This window comes from Rhinopithecus bieti, unplaced genomic scaffold, assembly GCF_001698545.2.
Source record: "Rhinopithecus bieti isolate Rb0 unplaced genomic scaffold, ASM169854v2 scaffold_32083, whole genome shotgun sequence".
NCBI classification, from domain to species: Eukaryota; Metazoa; Chordata; class Mammalia; order Primates; family Cercopithecidae; genus Rhinopithecus; species Rhinopithecus bieti.
In genome coordinates, this window is record NW_016814096.1 from 147,924 (window position 1) to 166,264 (window position 18,341).

At 42.0% G+C, this 18,341-nt stretch overlaps 1 protein-coding gene across 4 annotated transcripts in view; it reads right to left on the reverse strand.

Moving 5' to 3' along the window:
* Positions 1–18,341, reverse strand: part of WT1 (WT1 transcription factor) — a 48,649-nt gene that overhangs the window by 18,653 nt on the left and 11,655 nt on the right. For 2 of the 4 annotated variants that reach the window (XM_017849740.1, XM_017849739.1), the window contains exons 4-5: positions 11,705–11,782; positions 10,612–10,662 (exon numbers count right to left, since the gene is read on the reverse strand). In XM_017849740.1, coding sequence (XP_017705229.1) covers positions 10,612–10,662; positions 11,705–11,782 — 129 coding nt within the window. The remainder of the gene's footprint in view (positions 1–10,611; positions 10,663–11,704; positions 11,783–18,341) is intronic. The other 2 variants (XM_017849742.1, XM_017849741.1) reach the window with 1 other exon arrangement.

Sequence of the window (18,341 nt, forward strand, 5' to 3'; positions counted from 1 at the left end):
GTCAGTGCTTTTCTTCCTTTCAAATGAGCTGGACAATCCTGGTGGTATTAAACCCCACCCTACAGGTTCACTTTTATCATCATGACACTTGAATGACTCCCAGCTCTTTTCTCCAGGGGAATGAATGAAATTAGACATGCTGCAGGTTTTAAAGGTGAACTCGGGTAGAGGGAAAGGACTGGGGTAGAGGAGAGTTGGGGGAGTGGGGAGGGACGGGTTTGAAACATTCCCTCTTTAGCCTTCTTCAACTTCTACTTGGAGGCACAACATGTCATTTTGTATAAATCAGTGGTCCCCAATGTTTTTGGTACCAGGGATCAGTTTTCTGGAAAACCATTTTTCCACAGACCCAGGGTGGGGAGAGGTGGTTTTGGGATGAAACTGTTACCCCTCAGATCATCAGGCATTAGTTAGATTCTTATAAGGAGCACGCAACCTAGATCCCTCACATGCGCAGTTCACAATAGGGTTCACGCTGCCATGAGAGTCTAATGTCACCACTGATCTGACAGAAGGTGGAGCTCAGGCAGTAATTAGAGGGATGGTGCGGCTATAAATACAGCCTGCTGCTCACCTCCTGCTGCACGGCCCAATACCTAACAGGCCACAGACCACTACCAGTCTGTGACCCGGGGGTTGGGGACCTCTGGTATAAAGAAAGCACAAGGCTAACTGATGGAAATAGCTGCTTATGTGCAATACAGCACGATCTTTACCCCCCACCAAAAAAAAAAAAAAAAAAAAAAAAAATTATTTCTATTGAACTGGGAAAATAAGCAGAAGCAGTTATCAGCAGAACATCCACTTTGCCACTTCACTTCTGGCAGTGGCCTGGACTGTACATTTTCCCAAACAGTTTTAACATGCATAAAATGTATGCTGAGAAAGTTTGCTTTTCCTAGACAGCTTTAAAATGCATAAATACAGCTGGGTGTGGTGGCTCATGCCTGTAATCCCAGCACTTTGGGAGGCCAAGGCGGGCAGATCACCTGAGGTCAGAAGTTCGAGACCAGCCTGGCCAACATAGTGAAACCCCATCTCTACTAAAAATACAAAAATTAGCCGGGTGGGGTGGTGGGCGCCTGCAATCCCAGCTACTAGGGAGGCTGAGTTGAGAGAATCGCTTTAATCTGGGAGGCAGAGTTTGCAGTGAGCCAAGATCTCACCACTGCACTCCAGCCTGGGCGACAGAGTGAGACTCTGTCTCAAAAACGAAAACAAACAAGCAAACAAACAAAAACGCATAAACACTTTCCTTAGGAAGTCTGCAAAAGAGAAAAGTGTCCCTCATATAACACAAATTGTGAGCTCTTTTACACTAAAACATGTACATTGAGATTTGGCCCAGGAAAAAAAAAAAAAACAACAAACACTTAACATTGCAAGAGTGGCTTCTTTAGAAATGATTAACTTTGATATTCCACAGGCATGTGAAAATTAATAAAAAGGAATTGAAGTTTTACAGATGAGGAAAACCAGAGCCGCCCTGAAATCCCTTATCAACAGAAGAGGTAAAAGAGAGAAAAGACAAAGAGCCTTTGGAAGGCAATTAGCATTCATATGAATATTCAAAAAAGGGGAACTTCGGCCTGTCATTTCTCTCTCCCACCTCTAGTTATTGGCCAGGCAGGCATCCCCCCATCTTCACCTCTGTCTTCTCCCCTCTGCAGAGTTAATCAGATTGAAGGGAAGCACCTGGGGACATTCAAACTCTTGTGTCTCTAAAACAGGGAATTTACCCATCAACCCCTCTTCTCTCCCCACCCTTGATACTCAGGGCTCATACATGAGATGCTGAAATGCCTGAAACTTTTCGATGTTGACAGTAAACCCCACTGCAAGCCTTGAGAGCCATCACTCCCTTGTTTAAGGATTTGTGCTAAGAAACTATGCTTCCTTAAAGTTTAAACACAAGAGATGAGGCTGAACACAGCGCCACTCATCAATTACATTTACCTAAAAAAGAAAGAAATAAAAAGGAAAAAAGAAAAGAAAAAAAGAACCCAAATCGAATCAAGCCTCTAGCAAATACAGGGGAGGCCAGGCGCGGTGGCTCATGCCTGTAATCCCAGCACTTTGGGAGGCTGAGGCAGACGGATCACTTGAGGTCAGGAGCTTGAGACCAGCCTGGCTAACATGGTGAAAACCCATCTCTATTAAAAATACAAAAATTAGCTGGGCATGGTGGCGTATGCCTGTAATCCCAGCTACTCGGGAGGCTGAGGCAGGAGAATCGCTTGAACCAGGGAGTCGGAGGTTGCAGTGAGCCAAGATCACGCCAGCCTAGTGAGAAAGAGTGAGACTCCATCTCAGAAAAAAAGCCTGGGCGTCATGGCTCACCCCTGTCATCCCAGCACTTTGGGAGGCCAAGGCAGGCAGATCACTTGAGGTCAAGAGATCAAGACCATCCTGGCTAACACGGCGAAACCCCATCTCTACTAAAAAATACAAAAAATTAGCCAGATGTGGTGGCACGCGCCTGTAGTTCCAGCTACTTGGTAGGTTGAGGCAGGACAATCGCTTGAACCCAGGAAGTGGAGGTTGCAGCAAGCCAAGATCGTACCGTTTCACTCCAGCCTGGGCAACAGAAGGAGACTATGTCTCAAAAAAAAAGAAAGAAAGAAAAAAGAAAAGGAAGGCAGGCAGGGAGGGAAATAATGAAAGAGAGAGAGAGGAAGAAAGAGAAAGAACAGAAAAAAAAAAAAAAAAAGAAAAGAAAAAAGAAATACAGGGGAGACAGGGGAGAGAGGCCCAAGTTTAAAAGACTGTAAGATAAAGCAATCTGCCAAATCCAGATTGTGGGATATTCTACGAGACAACTGACCTGCTATTTCCAATAAACCAATAGCCTGAGAAGAAAAGGGAGGAGGGGGCTGTTATAATATAAGCTGGACTTAGGAGAGGACTACTACCAAATAAAACAAAACACAACAAAACAATAAACCTTTGCATAAATACTGTACTCACCGTGTACTCGTATGAACCATAGACTGCTGGACTTGAATTAATCAGCCCTAAGGGAGTTAGGGCCAAAAGATCCAGGAGCGTTCCCTAGGAATTCTCAGTGGTTATGCCACAATGCTTAGGTTTAACACTTTACTCAATGAATATCCAATTACCCTGTAGCCACAGTAATTTCAAAAGTCACTTTCATACGCACTTATCAGATCTTATTTGGGCAATGAATAGATATGGATTATTCACATTCAGAGCTGGTGGCAACCTTGCACAGATGCCACTAGATCAACATAAATATTATTTTATTATTTGCTTGAGTGTGACATGCTCCATCTCTTTATTTTAAAGAATAAAATTTTAAAAATACCAGAAATAATTAAATATTTTAAAACACTTGGGATGGGAAAATCTAAGCATGATCCAAAAGTCAAAACTTGAAACTGTAAGACAAAACTTACTATTTTACCATAAAATAAAAATATCTGACAGAAAAAAACCCATTAACAGAATTAAAATACGAACCAGAGAAAATATTTTCATTACATATGACAAGCAAAATAACTCTTATAAAAAAATAACTCTTTTTCTTTATTATTATTATTTTTAGAGAGATGGTCTCTGTTGCCCAGGCTGGAGTGCAGTGGCATCATCATAGCTCATTGCAGCCTCAAACTCCCGGGCCCAACCAATCCTCCCACCTCAGCCTCCCAAGTAGCTGGGACTACAGGCATGCCACCATGCCCAGCTAATGTTTTAATTGTTTTGTTTTCTGTAGAGATGAGATCTTGCTACATTGACCAGGCTGGTCTTGAATTCCTGCCTCAGCTTTCCAAAGTGCTGGGATTACAAGCATGAGCCACCGAGCCCCACAGAAAGAACTCTTACAAATTAATATTGTTACTAGATGAACTATCCCAGCTTCCAGCTAAAGCCAGCCCCACCAACTTATCTATGGAGCCCCTTCTCTCCCACCTCCTTCAAGGACACTGTTCCAGTGATTCCGTCCCCTCCCAATGACCATTTTTTTCCTTTTGTTTTTTTTCTTTTTGTTTTTTTGAGACAGAGTCTTGCTCTGTTGCCCACACTGGAGTGCAATGGCACGATCTCGGCTCATTGCAACCTCCGCCTCCTGGGTTCAAGCAATTCTCTTACCTCAGCCTCCCAAGCAGCTGGATTACTGGTGTGTGCAACCATGCTCAGCTAATTTTTTGTAAGCTAATTTTTTGTATTTCTGTAGAGACACGGTTTCGCCATGTTGGCCAGGCTGGTCTCAAACTCCTGACCTCAAGTGATCCACCCGCCTTGGCCTCCCAAGGTGCTGGGATTACAGGTGTGAGCCACCATGCCTGCCCCATTTTTTCCTCCTCTTGATCATTCTCATCAGCAAACAAACATACAGATACTTCTATCTAAAGATAAATAACTAAATAAAAACAGAACAATTTAAAACAAAACCACTCATTCTCCCGACCTTCTTTCCCCAGCCAGCTAGAACCCCATTTTTTTTGCTCTCTTTGCAGCAGAACTCCATGAAAGCATGGTCTTTACCTTCTCTCCTTATCTCTTAAACCCATCTGTTTCATGCTTTTGTCTCTTCCCTCTAATCTGTTTAGAGGTAACTGCAATTAATAGTCTGATAAATGTTTCCAGAATTTTTTCTCTAAAGATATAAATGCACCTCAAAATGATTTTTTAAACAGTTATCTCTGGGTGGTGAGACGACAGATGAATTTTCTTTTCCTCTTTATTATGTTTTGGTCCAGTCTGAATTTTTTAAAAAATGATAAGCCTCTGTGACTTTTATAATCAGGAGAAAATAGCTGTTTTCATTTTAGATAAAGTCGCCATCTAGGCATACAGAACTACATCTGTTGTTTTAAAAATGAAGAGTTAGAAATAAAGCTAGAATAAATAAACTTGTTCGCTTTTAATAGAAAACTTCATCTAAAATATGCAGTAGCTCCTCGTTTCGGAGAAACACTTATCTGGATAACTTTTTATTAGTGTAGCTTCTAGATCAATATTCTTCTACCTAGACGTTATGATCTTTTCTTGGGCAGATGACAGGCAGAAGGATAAATGGTGAGTACAGGGTCTCAAAGAGGTCAGAGATAGGAGAAGTCCAAATACTGCTTTGGATCATTAAGGTATCTTCAACTTATCTGATGTAACCTCTCCCTCTCCAATACACATACACACACACACACACACACACACACACACACACACACTTTTTTCAATCCTCATTAACCTCACTTCACCTCCCTGTGCTACGATCACTGTGTTCCTCATTTCCAACTTGGCCCCCTTCTCCATCCCAACCTTTCTTTCCTGTCTTTCCCATTCAGCTCCTTTCTTCTCCAGATCTAAACAAACCTAGCATTTTTCCTCACCTCCACCAGATGAAAATAATTCCTTGCTTTAAAATAAAATAGTTAGAATAATGGTATGGAGATAAGTCTGCAGAGCCCAAAATTTTTTTTTTGAATATTTTTTAAGAGGCTGAGAATATTTTCAAGAAGTCAAAGCCATCATGACAATTTCGCGACGGACTATAAATATGCATTTGCTGAATTCAATCTCACCTGAAGCCAATCATTTTTATAAGAAAGAAGATGGCACAAAAGTACATGCATGAACAGGAAAGGGTCTAAAATTGTGTGCAACATCTTTATCACCGTAGTTTCATCTGGGCTTTTGGGGGGAGTTTTAATTTCCTTCCCTGTGTAGTTGTATTTTCTAACTATTCTATAAATTATACACATTACTTACATAATGAAAAAATTCAATACATTCATCAAATGCATGTCCAAAAATAAAAGGATAGAAAAGGCCAGCAGCCAGGGAGGGGAAAGAAGAAGCAGAAAAGTGAGAAGCAAAGGAAAGAAGCTTCCGAATCAGTCCACACTAAGTGAGAGGGACACAGAGCTAAGTCACAAGTCTCCATCTTTATCAAACCCAGGAGTCCCATTCTTTGTTCTGGTTGGCAGGGTTAACAGACCCCAGGCCAAGTGCAATGCAAGGCAATAATAAAGAAAAAAAAAACCTCTTTAAATGGTATTAAATGAAACTGTTTAAACGGGGGAAAATTAATAACTTGTTGCTGGGGGTGGAGATGAAGGAGTAGGCTCGGAAATGCTGATATTCACAGAACTGAGGCTCCCCACCTTCACTTTGCATCTCAGGCTCCAGGAGCCACTTAAAAGCGAGCTATCTATTTCCAAGAAGTAAATCTCTTGGACGGGTACCTTATGTTCATGAGCCTGTGAGGGAAGGTGCTGGGCTGTGTATTGGAGCTCCCAGCCAGGGAAGACAGCTATCTCTTTTGGCACAGGTTCTCAGGGATGAGACCATGTCTAGCGGGGATTTTCTCCAGATTCGACAGCCTTGGCCCTACCAAAACGCACAGCTTTGTTTTCACTATACATCACTCATTGTTGAGTCTTTTTTGTTTTTCCTCTCAAGCATCCACAGGTTGAATACTGCATGTTCCCAACAGCCTGTGAACTTCTTGGACTAGCAAAGGGACATTCATTTTGCTGAGCACTCCTTTCACATTTCTATTGTGTTCAATTTCCCACTCCCCCTACCCGAGTCCCCAGAGAATAACTTCTTCCTTGTTTTAATAACTTGGATCACAGTCAAGGTTGATGTGTTTCTCCATTTTGCAGGATATTTTCTTCAGAAGAGACAAAACAGAGGCCAACAGGGTAGGAGAGGTTTGTTCGGAAATCAGCAGCCATTGAGAACACACAGAAAATGTTTTCAAAGAAATAGAAAGCAGATAACACAAGGCACCATCAATAGAAGGCTTCAAAATGGTGGAGTCATACTCAGAAAGATTCCCCAGCAATGTTTTCTCCCAGGGACCCACTTTAAAAATCTAATTTCATTTGTTTGGGGCTGAGGGAGAAGAAGGTGGTTCTTTCTATAAAGTACCTTCTCATTACTTAAATTGAAATACCTTCTCCCATTGGAGGTCATAAAAGTAGCTGTGATCCCAGTGGGTATGCAGAAATTAGAAAATGAGTAAAGGGAGAAGGAGGAGAAAGGAGTGGTTCAGCCACACAAGTATATCCCACCTCTAACAGAGCAAGTTTTCATTTCATCTGCCCACCTTCTTTATCAAATCCTATCCCCACCCATTGTAACACTGATCCCTGACATCTAATGAAAGATGTCTCCATGGACTTGCTTGGGATACAAGGAAACAAATCTATTCTTTGTGAAGCCACTTTTTAAAAAAGAAACATTTTCAAGGAAAGAAGACCTGAACCAGCATTCAGTGGGGTTTAGTCTGAGGTACATGATCTTTTAATAAAAAATTGATAATGCCTCTTTTTATGAGTGATATGGAAATTACATCTTTCTTCTCTAAAACATGAGTCAAATCACCAGTTTTCCTGTAATAGATCTACCTTGTCACATGATTTTTCTAACCATTGATTTCAAACAGTGTCAAGACACTAGTTATGAATGAACGCAAAAAGTTATGTGTCTGAATTTGTCTTCATGGAGTATCTTTTCTCAAATGTATTCTCCATATTAATAGTTTTCATACCATGGCAAAAGAAAGTAAATCCAGTATCACAGAGAACAATGACCCCAACCCAGATTTGTCTCCCCTGGGGAAAGGCCAAACTTTCTACTGGAATTACAGATTCAACTAAATCCAGTTCTGGGCTGTTCATAAGTCTGGAGGAGACAGCCAAGATGTCACCATGTTTGAATGCTAAAAGTGAGGCAAACTGTGTGTTGTAAAATCAATCTAGTACATCACAATCAGCATTTTGAAAAATGAAATGGGAGGGAAAGTATCAGCATGCAGAGAAGGTCATAAGAGTATTGCTCAGTGAAAATCTGTGGGGGGGGGGTGTGTGTGTGCATGTGTGTATATGGGCTGTCACTGTAAAGGGTATTTCTAACTGTAGTCACAGTCTAAAAGGTTTCCACTCATTTAAGAAGCTCTAATCTAGGGCCCAGGTCCTGGAGTCAGACAGAACTGATTCCAGCATGGCTCTGCCACTCACTCACTATGTGACCTTGGTTAGTTAGCTTAATCTCTCCACCCTCAGCTGAAAGATGGATGTGGCCAAAGTGTCCTGGAGGTGTTGTAAGATCATATCAGAAGACGAAACATGTACAGCCCCTCATACAGCACCCAATAATGTTAATATACATCCTTAGATGAATGTCCAATTCACAAAATGGAAGCGGAAATTCGTGGATTTACAGTATGTTCTACAGGGATAAATTCACAGTGTGAGAGAAGATGGTAGGCAATTAGCTAATTGTAATTTTTAGGTCTGCAAAAGAGTTGTTCTTTTGTGGAACTATCTGTTGGGCCATCTAGCCTTTTTTATAACAGCTCCCTGAATAAAGTTAATATTCGAGAAATATACATATATATTTTGTTTGTTTGTTTTGTTTTGTTTTGTTTTGTTTTGTTTTTTGTTTTGTGGAAGGGTCTCACTCTATCGCCCAGGCTGGAATGCAGTGGTCTGATCTTGGTTTACTGCAACTTCTGCCTCCCAAGCTCAAGCAATCCGCCCACCTCAGCATTCCAAGTAGCTGGGGTTACAGGCATGTGCCACCATGTCTGGCTAATTTTTTTTTGTATTTTTTGTAGAGAAGGGGTTTCACCACATGGCCCAGGCTGATCTCAAACTCCTGAGCTCAAGTGATCCACCCACCTCAGTCTCCCAAATTGCTGAGATTATAGGCGTGAGCCACCATGCCAGGTCAAGAAATACATTTTTAGGCAGGGCACAGCAGCTCACACCTGTAATCCCAGAACTTTGGGAGGCCAAGAAGGGGCGGATCGCCTGAGGTCAGATGTTCGAGACCAGCCTGGCCAGCATGGCGAAAACCTGTCTCTACCAAAAATAGTGGCAGATGCCTGTAATCCCAGCTACTCAGGAGGCTGAGTCAGGAGAATCACTTGAACCCAGGAGGCGGAGGTTCCAGTGAGCCGAGATCGTGCCACTGCATTCCAGCCTGGGTGACGGAGTGGGACTCCATCTCAAAAAAAAAAAAAAAGAAAGAAAGAAATACATTTTTATTTCAGAAATCCTTTCAAGATGTAAGTAACAGACCAATGAAAACTCTTCTTATTTTTTTTCTTATGCAGTATTGAACAGAACAAATTGTTCACACTTTGTGCTTCATCCTTAAAATACAGCTTCTGCCTCCTCAGCAAGTGACTAACAGTATGTGTCTAAAGACCTTAAAAAGTATCAAAATTATCTCAACTATGGAAAGATCCAGCTGCAAATACACGCCAAAATTCCTTATCTGTAATTTTTGTAACTGAACAAACAAACCCCTTACAGCATGAAGAAGTTTTTGAAACTGAAACGTACTGCTCACTTCACAATCGTGTTCTGTCTATCCTTGCTATTTAGCTTGGGGAACGTTATCAAGTTCTGAGGAGAGGAGAAAGGAGAAAAGGAAGGGAGCCAGAGAGAAAGGGTGGGACCAAGAAGCCAAGGAACTTAAGACGAGTTAAGAACAGGTAGAAAGGCCAGGCGCAGTGGCTCACGCCTCTAATCCCAGCACTTTGGGAGGCCGAGGCGGGTGGATCACCTGAGGTCAGGAGTTTGAGACCAGCCTGACCAACATGGAGAAACTCTGTCTCTACTAAAAATACAAAATTAGCCAGGTGTGGTGGTGCATGCCTATAATCCTAGCTACTTGGGAGGCTGAGGCAGGAGAATCGCTTGAACCCGGAAGGCGGAGGTTGCAGTGAGCCGAGATGGCGCCATTGCACTCCAGCCTGGGCCACAAGAGTGAAACTCCCATCTCAAACAGAAAGGATAACAGCTAAATGCTATAACTGTCAGCAGCCCCTCAGATGGAAGACGGGAGAGAAATAATTTAAAACAACAGAAAGCCTTTTCTTTGAGGTCCAGAGAGAGGAAGAGGAGATCTGGATAAAATTGCCGAAATTTTGGGGTGGGGTGGGGTGAGGTGAAGAATTCAACAGTAAGTCTTGGAAGATGAAATACAACTCTGTCGATTACTGAAGGGTGAACCAAATAACAGGACTGGGCCAACACACGGAAGAAGAAAAGAGGGCGGCTGGTTGTGGAGTTTAAGCAGAGAAAAGAAAAAGAAACAGCTACAGAAATGCCCCAGGGTGCAGAGTATAGGGCTGGGGAAGGTGCGAATGTTTGGGAATAAAAACAAACTTTGAAAAACAACAAAAAACAAGTCTTTTCAAACCTGGCCTCAGACTTAGGGTAAGTTCTCCCTGAGAAATTTAAAGGTAAATAAAGAACAAGCAAGTAAGTTAAGACTGAAAGGCTTGACTGATCTAACAAGAATATGTGGCATTATGGTTGTAATGCCACAAATTTAGTATTTAGTATTTCGTATTTTGTGAAATACTCAAAAAGAAATGAACAGGATTCCTATTGCATAATTTTTTAAATTGTTTTCCAGGGGCACATTGATGAGAAATGCCACTCCCTCCATTTCGTCCCCAGCATGTGTATGATGAACAAGAAGAGGTGGGGGCAGGGGAGAGAGACTCTTCCCATCCACCAAATGCTACCCTGATTACCCACATCAGTCCTAACTCCTGCATTGCCCCAGGTGCCAGTCAACAAGGCCTACGCCATTTGCTTTGCCATCTCCGCATTGTCCACTCACTTGCTCTGCCCTTCTGTCCATTTCACTGAGCTGGAGCTCCCAGCAGCAACTCTAGAAGAGAAGAAGAGGTGGGGAGTGGGGAATGGAGCATGCATGGATCTGGCAAGCCCCCCAGATCCCAGAATCCAATGAAAAGCCCCTCAATACACAGAGACATCAAGCTAGCTTTCAAGAGTGCTGAACTAAGTCCCCAGTCCCACTGGGGCCAATGGTGGGACCGAAGGCACCACTGGAGGCTGCAAAGAGCTTGCGCTTTGGAATCAGATCTGGACTTGGAATCCCAGCTCTAACACTTACTAGGATGTGAACTTGGGAAGTAACTTAACCCTCTGAGCTTGGTTTACTCATCTGTAAACCAAGCAGTACTTAGCCCTCATCAGAGTGTTGGGAAGATAAGATGAGGTAACCTGGAAGGGCGCCTGACACGCTGCAGGCACTTCACGAGTGCTCTATGCTACTGCCCATCTCTTTACACTTGTTAGAAAATGAAAAGTGAGTTCTTTCAATGGTGAAAGCAAGTCCTACCTGCCTTCTTTTTTTTTTTCTCTCTCATTTTTAGGTGCAAAGAGTAGCCCCTTCCGATGTTTCCTGGCTGTATTCTCCCTATTCAGGTTGTATTATCAAGTATGGAAAGAAACACCCTGTTGGTGCAATCAGGTATGGGCATATCTGACTGTGCATTGCCCAGATCAGCGCCACACAAATAGAATTTAGACCCTGGAGTTTCTTATCAAGAATGCACCCAAAGCACTTCTTGATAAGATAGTGGAATGATTAACAACTGTGATATAGTAAAACACAATTATTAAATGAGGTTGAATGGCCTTTGAAGAATTATAAAACATTCAACAAGACCATAATAAGTGTCCTCAATATTCCTTGTTCCAGATAGAAACACCCCTATTGATATTTTGAAAATTTAATACTGAACACAACTCACCAACTAGGGGAAGGAGGAGAGCATTCTAATGCCACAGAGAGCTCTGCCCATTCTTCAAAAACTGTACTCTCTTCATAAGTTCTAAGCACCTTTAAAATGGTTCAAACAGGTATAAGTTACTGTGGAAAGGCAATGAAATAGAGAAAACCTTACCCCTTTAAGGTGGCTCCTAAGTTCATCTGATTCCAGGTCATGCATTCAAGCTGGGAGGTCATTTGGTATAAATTGTCACTGTTAGAAAAACATCCAGAGTTAGGACACATAACCACAAAATAATACACAATTGTTTCTTCAAAAGCAATGGAGTTTTAACTTTTCTTGAAAGTACAAGCCTCCACATTTTCCAGAATGACAGAATATGCAAGTCTGAAATTATTTTCATTTCATCCCACTGATCTCTGCACAGTTATACACATCATATACAGCAGAAGGGATGTGAGAGTAACTTTGAAGCATTTTTTAAAACCTTTGTATAGCAATCATTGAAGTTTCTAAAGAAGTATTAAACCTTTGAGGGGAAAAGGCTAAGGGGAGTGAAACTTTGAAAGGCAACACAGGCTGGATAACTCAACATTAAAGTTAAAAGCCTGGAGCTGAAAGTAAAGACAGCAGATTAATTATTCGTGAAAAGGCCATTAAGTTGTTTTAATCAAAAGGATAAGTATCATGTGGATTATGAGGGTCTGAAAAGTCAAAGAGTGATGGGTGATAAATGGTCTAAAAAGCAAGGATGTGACAAGCAGAAGAAAGATGATGATAAACTCTATGCACAGCTGAAGGAATCATTTTCTATATGTTTTATAATCCTGGTACAAGTCAAATGTAAAAAAAAAAAGAGCCCAGTTCTATAAGATTCTATGAGGGAAATGGCTGATCATTTACATTAAGACTCCAGAGAAGTCTTACACCACCATGTAAACCAACCAAAAGCTGTTCTGTCCCCTCTGTATTTATTTCATTCCTAGAAAATTAGCACATGAATCAATGGCCAGAAATCTCCTAAATTACCAAGCTCCATCAGGAATAAATTTATGCCTGAACTGAAATGGTTAATTATGAAATTTGAGACCCAAGAGACCAAGAGTTTGTCTGGGACCTCTTGATCTAAACACTTTACAGAAGAAAAATTTCACTCTACCTTCATGGCAGAAATGAAAAAAGGTAAGAGGCATTTAATATCTGATGTGTGGTATCAGATTGCAGATCTCAGACCATCTCTGTCTGGTCGTGGCATTCTTTTAAGCTGCTTCACTGGGCAGAGGCAACACCAAATTTTAATTCAGAAAGGCTTTTTTCAGGCCAAGCATAACTGGGAACTTGAGGAGGGGAGAGGGAAATTACAGTAACTCAGAATAAATGAATTTTGTGCTCTCTTTCCGCATAGCTTGATAAATCGTGGCAGAGTCCATCTGACTTTCATATAACAACTCTGAAAATTATTTGGAACTCCTTAGTGGTGGGTACACAGGATAAGGAGGAAATCAGATTCCAGGAGGGAATTTTGCATATGAAAAGTGAAGTGACTTCAAACTCAAAGTATGTGCCATTTCATTAGTCAGTGTATATCTGGACGCCGTCACTCATCCCCGTGTCTGACTGGCTATTATGCTACTACAATATCCTACATATCAATGAAAAAAAATGATGAGTTTCTCCTGCAGCTTCCCCATTTGTAGCAGCAGCCCGTGCTGGTCTGTGCCACAACGTTTTGCAATTCCACAAATTCTTGCTGTAAGGCTGGAGTAATTAATTCCTGAAGGACCCCAACTTTTATTAGAAGTGCCAGCCTGCTGCATTTACCACAGGAGAGTTTCTTGAACTTTCTTTGGGCTGACAGTTCATTAATAAGCGACCTCCTCCACAATCTCTCTACTGGTTTTTGTTCTCCTGCGCCTTTTCATCAAGCAATCCATTTATTAATCTTACCATTAATCTCAGCCAACAGGCATTGTATTCCCCAGGCAGCTCTATATTTTTGTCACTAATTTTTTAAAAATTGTTCACCAACTAAAATCACTCAGCCCCAGTTGACAATTTTCCTAGGCCCTTTGGGGATATGGGATCTTTCTGAAATTATTTCATCCTTTCATATGACTCAGAAAACCATAATTTTCAAGAGAGCTGGGAAAGAAAGATGAGTGATAGACGTTGATGCAGAAGGGTGAATGAATCCCAAATATCTAACTTTATGAGTTGGAAATTTTCTCACAGACTTAAAGAATAGTCTGGTTGATTCCTAAGGTCTCTATAACGAAGTACCCCAAAGAGAAAATAAACATTTTTTTTTTTTTTCGTTAGACAGAGTCTTACTCTGTCACCCAAGCTAGAGTGCAGTGGCACTATCTCAGTTCACTGCAACCTCGGTCTCCCATGTGCAAGCAATTCTTCTGCCTCAGCCTCCCAAGTAACTGGGATTATAGGCATGCGCCATCACACCCAGCTAATTTTGTATTTTCAGTAGAGTCGGGGTTTCACCATGTTGGTCAGGTTAGGTCTCAAACTCCTAACCTCAGGTGATCCACCCGCCTCAGCCTCCCAAAGTGCTAAGATTACAGGTGTGAGCCACCACGCCTGGCCAATATTTTTAATGGCATTTTCTTGGCCCTCAGAAGGCAAACCTTCTCAAATACAGGGTCTATGTCTTACACATATGACTTTTTCTAGTGTGTGCCTCATAAATACTGTGTATGGTACTGTCTAATATGGTAGCCACTGGCCACATGTGACTCATGCCACACATTAAAATGATAAGATTTTTTGCTATACTGAGTCAAATATGCTATTTGAAAAATTAATTTCACCATTTCTTATTTTTTGAATGTGGTTACTAGCAAATTTCAAATTACATGTATGGCTTATGTTATGTTTCTACTGGACAGTGATGTTCTATAAGTTTTGGAACACTGAACAAATCAGTTCAGCTCCCTGCCCCTCAGTTTTCTCATCTGTCCAATGGGAATATTAATCTCCATCAGTCTAACTGTACAGGAATGTTGTGAGGCCCATAGAAGGTAATGCCCTCAATGGCCCTTTGCAGATGATACAGATAATATACTTTAATTACTTTAATTTGTTCTAACCTACCAAATTTTGCACAGCACTTTCACACATTCTCAATACTGCTCACAACTTTGTGAGGTAGATGTAATTATGAGTCCCCATTTATTAGATGAGGATTGAGGCACAGAGAGATGCCCAGTGCTGGCATGCCTGGTGCCCCCACCCTCACTCTGCCCTGCCCCTATGAAGGCATCCTGAGCCTCATCCTCTCATTATCATTTATATAATAATACAGACAAGAGTCTGGAGATGAAAGAGAATATACTCAAGGGAACATCGTCACCTACTTAGTCTCTAGAAAATGACGATACTGCAACATGCCCCATGCATCCTCTTCAGCTCACTAAGAACAGTATGCCAAGATCCCAGTAGAAGCCCCCTTTGCGATTCTAGCTGTCCTGATAGCTTAGCCTGCAAACTCTCAGAAGAGGAAAGAAGGTGGGGAGGGTGTATGGGAGAGAAGGACTTTCAGAAAATCCCCAAGCTACTAATAGGTTTCCTGAGGCCAGAGATAGGATCAGAGCACAGTTTTAACCACATCCTGCCTTTTGCTGGCTAGGGCTCCTCAGCTGCTCAGTCAGTGGGCCTGGCTGGCACAGCCTTTCAAATGGAAGTCAATGACAGCAATGACAATAACGGCTGCTGGGGAGAGGACAAAAATGTGAACTGGAGCTAAAAATACTGGGCCCAAGCATGCTCAGGCTCTGATCTCTTTGGGCAATCGCTCAACACCCAGCCCTCATCATGGAAGCCCATGGAAAGAGGCAGCTTCATTCAAGGAATATACAGCCTCTGGCAAATGAAGCATCTAATTACTCAATAACCACTGTAGGTGCCGACCACCTCATTCCCAGAGGAGATCAGATAAGCAGGTGGTTTGGCTTACAGCGACCACTGTGGTCACGTAGGCATTTCAGCTCCAACCGTCTAACTCTGCCTGTTCGGAAGTGAACTTTCAAATTGCAGGCTGCTAAAATGTATTCCAAAAGTCATGGTGTCCTTTATATTTTTTAAGTAGATCTTTAAAAAAAAAAAGTCACTTGTTTCCTATGTAAGAATGTTTGAAGTTGGAGGCAAGGAAAAGAGGAAAGAAACTTCTGTAAGTGGGATTAATGCAAGTTGGAGTAAAATAAAAGGAAGTCAGTCCTAGCAAAAAGGGGGAGCTTAAAAGGAAATCAGTAGTAGATCATATAGAGTTTGTTTTGGCCTGAACTGCAGTATTACTAAGTTCTCGACCTCTGCACAAAAAGAAAGGAAGAAAAAAAGCCTCAGCTATTATCTAGACGAGAACTCCTCCACTCTTCAAATGCATGTGTGATTTAAGCACATTTTCATCTTTAAGCCTGTTTATTATATTCAGCAGAATAATTCGTGTCATCAAGGGAATACAACCATCTAACCTGGCTAAGATTAGGGTCACCTCTGCCACGCAGTTGCTGGCTGGCCAGGTAACATCTTGGAAGAAGTAAATAGCTGACCCCACTGGATAAAAAATAAAAAGGCTCAAAGTGGAGATAACTGGCATCTGTGATTAGAATTCATGTTTCCAGCTTTTTCGGTAATAGCTGTGCCCCACACCAACAGAAAGTCCTCTGTGGGTGTATCTCTACCTAATAACCTAACAGAGGGTGCAGCCAGACTTCCACACACCCTTTTCCTGTGCTCCTCCCTTTGAGGTGCCTTGCAGCCTGCCTGCCTAGAAATTTCTGCCCAGCAGGCCATGATGAATAATTATTTCAGTCACTCTCTTGGTATTGTAATTTCTCTCAAGCTCACCAGCTAACCAAAGAAAAACCCACTGGGGATTCCATTTCTATTAATAAACACTTGGTCAGCACAAAAGTTACAGGAATATTTGGAACTAGATTTTTCCTCCTCCCTGGAGACGAGTTTAATTCAAGCCTGTGGCTTTGATAACATTGCCCATCACCCTGGAAGCCATTTCAGACCTTCCACCTTCTGCCTGTCTATGCAGGAAACAAATATTGACTTTGTACTAAGTGAAAAGACAGTGTACAATGTACATAGGTACACAAGTGAAAAGAGGCATTATTAATGACAATTTTATTTTCTTGGGCATGGGCTGTCATGTGATTTATGTCTACATTGAAGGCCAACCCAAGTGGTGGATCGGCACTTCCCACTGAGTTGTGGAACCCAAGATTTCCCAGAAACTCTATGGCTGCTAAGGAAGTTTCTCTCACATGAAAAATAATCTACTTGTAACAGTCTCCACTGTTAATGTCACCATTTTTGAATCATCAACATTCAGTTCAAAACAGACTAACAATGATTGCTTCCAGAATCGGAGTGGTTTTACCTGCTAACAGGCAAAAGTACAGCAAAAGGAAATATTCTCATTTAAAATGGTAGCACAGTTGCTAAAGAAGAATATGCAAAACTAATAAAAGAGCAAAAGGAAAGGGAAAGGGCTAGAATGCCTAAAAGAAACAATTAGTGTTCACGGGAATATTTTTCAAACACAGTGCACAGAACTTTTCAAAGTAGCCATGAGGATCATATGTGAAGTCGGCATAGTCAAGGACTGGGGGCTCCAAGGAAGTCAGTAAACAGATGAGGCAAAGGGACTCTGGGAAGGAAAGAGAGCAGAAAAGGCCCAGTTAGCTGCCTTTTAAGGTAGAAATTAGGGGGGAAATTGTGCCTAGTAGGGGTGGACCCCACTACTCCCTACACTGACAGAAGAACTTTTCCCTGGGACCTTCCCTCTGGGCAAGCCCAAACCAGGGTGGTCCTGGAAGCAGTCATTCTTCCTGAGTCTGGATGGACAGGGAGAAAGGTCTCTGCCCTGTGATTGTTTAGGTGCCTGGGCTGAACTTCACCCCAACAGTTCATACCCGGTGGTAAAGACGAAACTGGAGGCGTCTGGAGTTTGAAAGACAGCTGCTCTGTGAGTTAGAACTTCAGGAGAATGCTCAAGTCTGCTCTGATAATGGCCTTGAGGGAAAACGTTGTCCCAAACCAAGAACTTTCTATTGAAAGCTACAGGTAAAACTAATGGATAACTGGACTTCCTTCACAACTGTGGGCAATAGAAGACCATTCTCTAGCGAGACTGAGGACAGATGCCACCTTTAGAAAGAGAATGGCACTTATCCATCTAGAGAGAAAGCAAGTGCAGAGGGTAGGAGGATGGATTCTGGAGCTGTATTGCCTGAATTTGAACACCACTTCCATCCCTTAACTGTGTTACATTGGGGAAATTTACTTCTCAGGGCCTGAGTTTCTTCCTCTGTAAAATGGGAGTGATAACCTGTTGTGTCCCTCAGAGTCACTAGGTGGATTAAATACATCAATACTTGCAAAGTGCTTACAGTGGTACCTGATACATGGTAAGTCCACATAAGCATGTGCTCTTACGATTTATGAGCAAAACTGATACATTGGCCGGCGCAGTGGCTCTTTACGCCTCTAATTCCAGCACTTTGGGAGGCCAAGACAGGCGGATCACAAGGTCAGGAGTTCGAGACCATCCTGGGTTAACACGGTGAAATCCCCCTCTCTACTAAAAACACAAAAAATTAGCCAGGCAAGGCGGTACATGCCTGTAGTCCCAGCTACTTGGAAGGCTGAGGCAGGAGAATCCCTTGAACCCGGGAAGAAGAGGTTGCAGTGAGCCGAGATTCTGCCACTGCACTCCAACCTTGCAACAGAGCAAGTCGCCGTCTCAAACCAAAAAAAAAAAAAAAAAAAAAAAAAAAAAAAAAAAAAA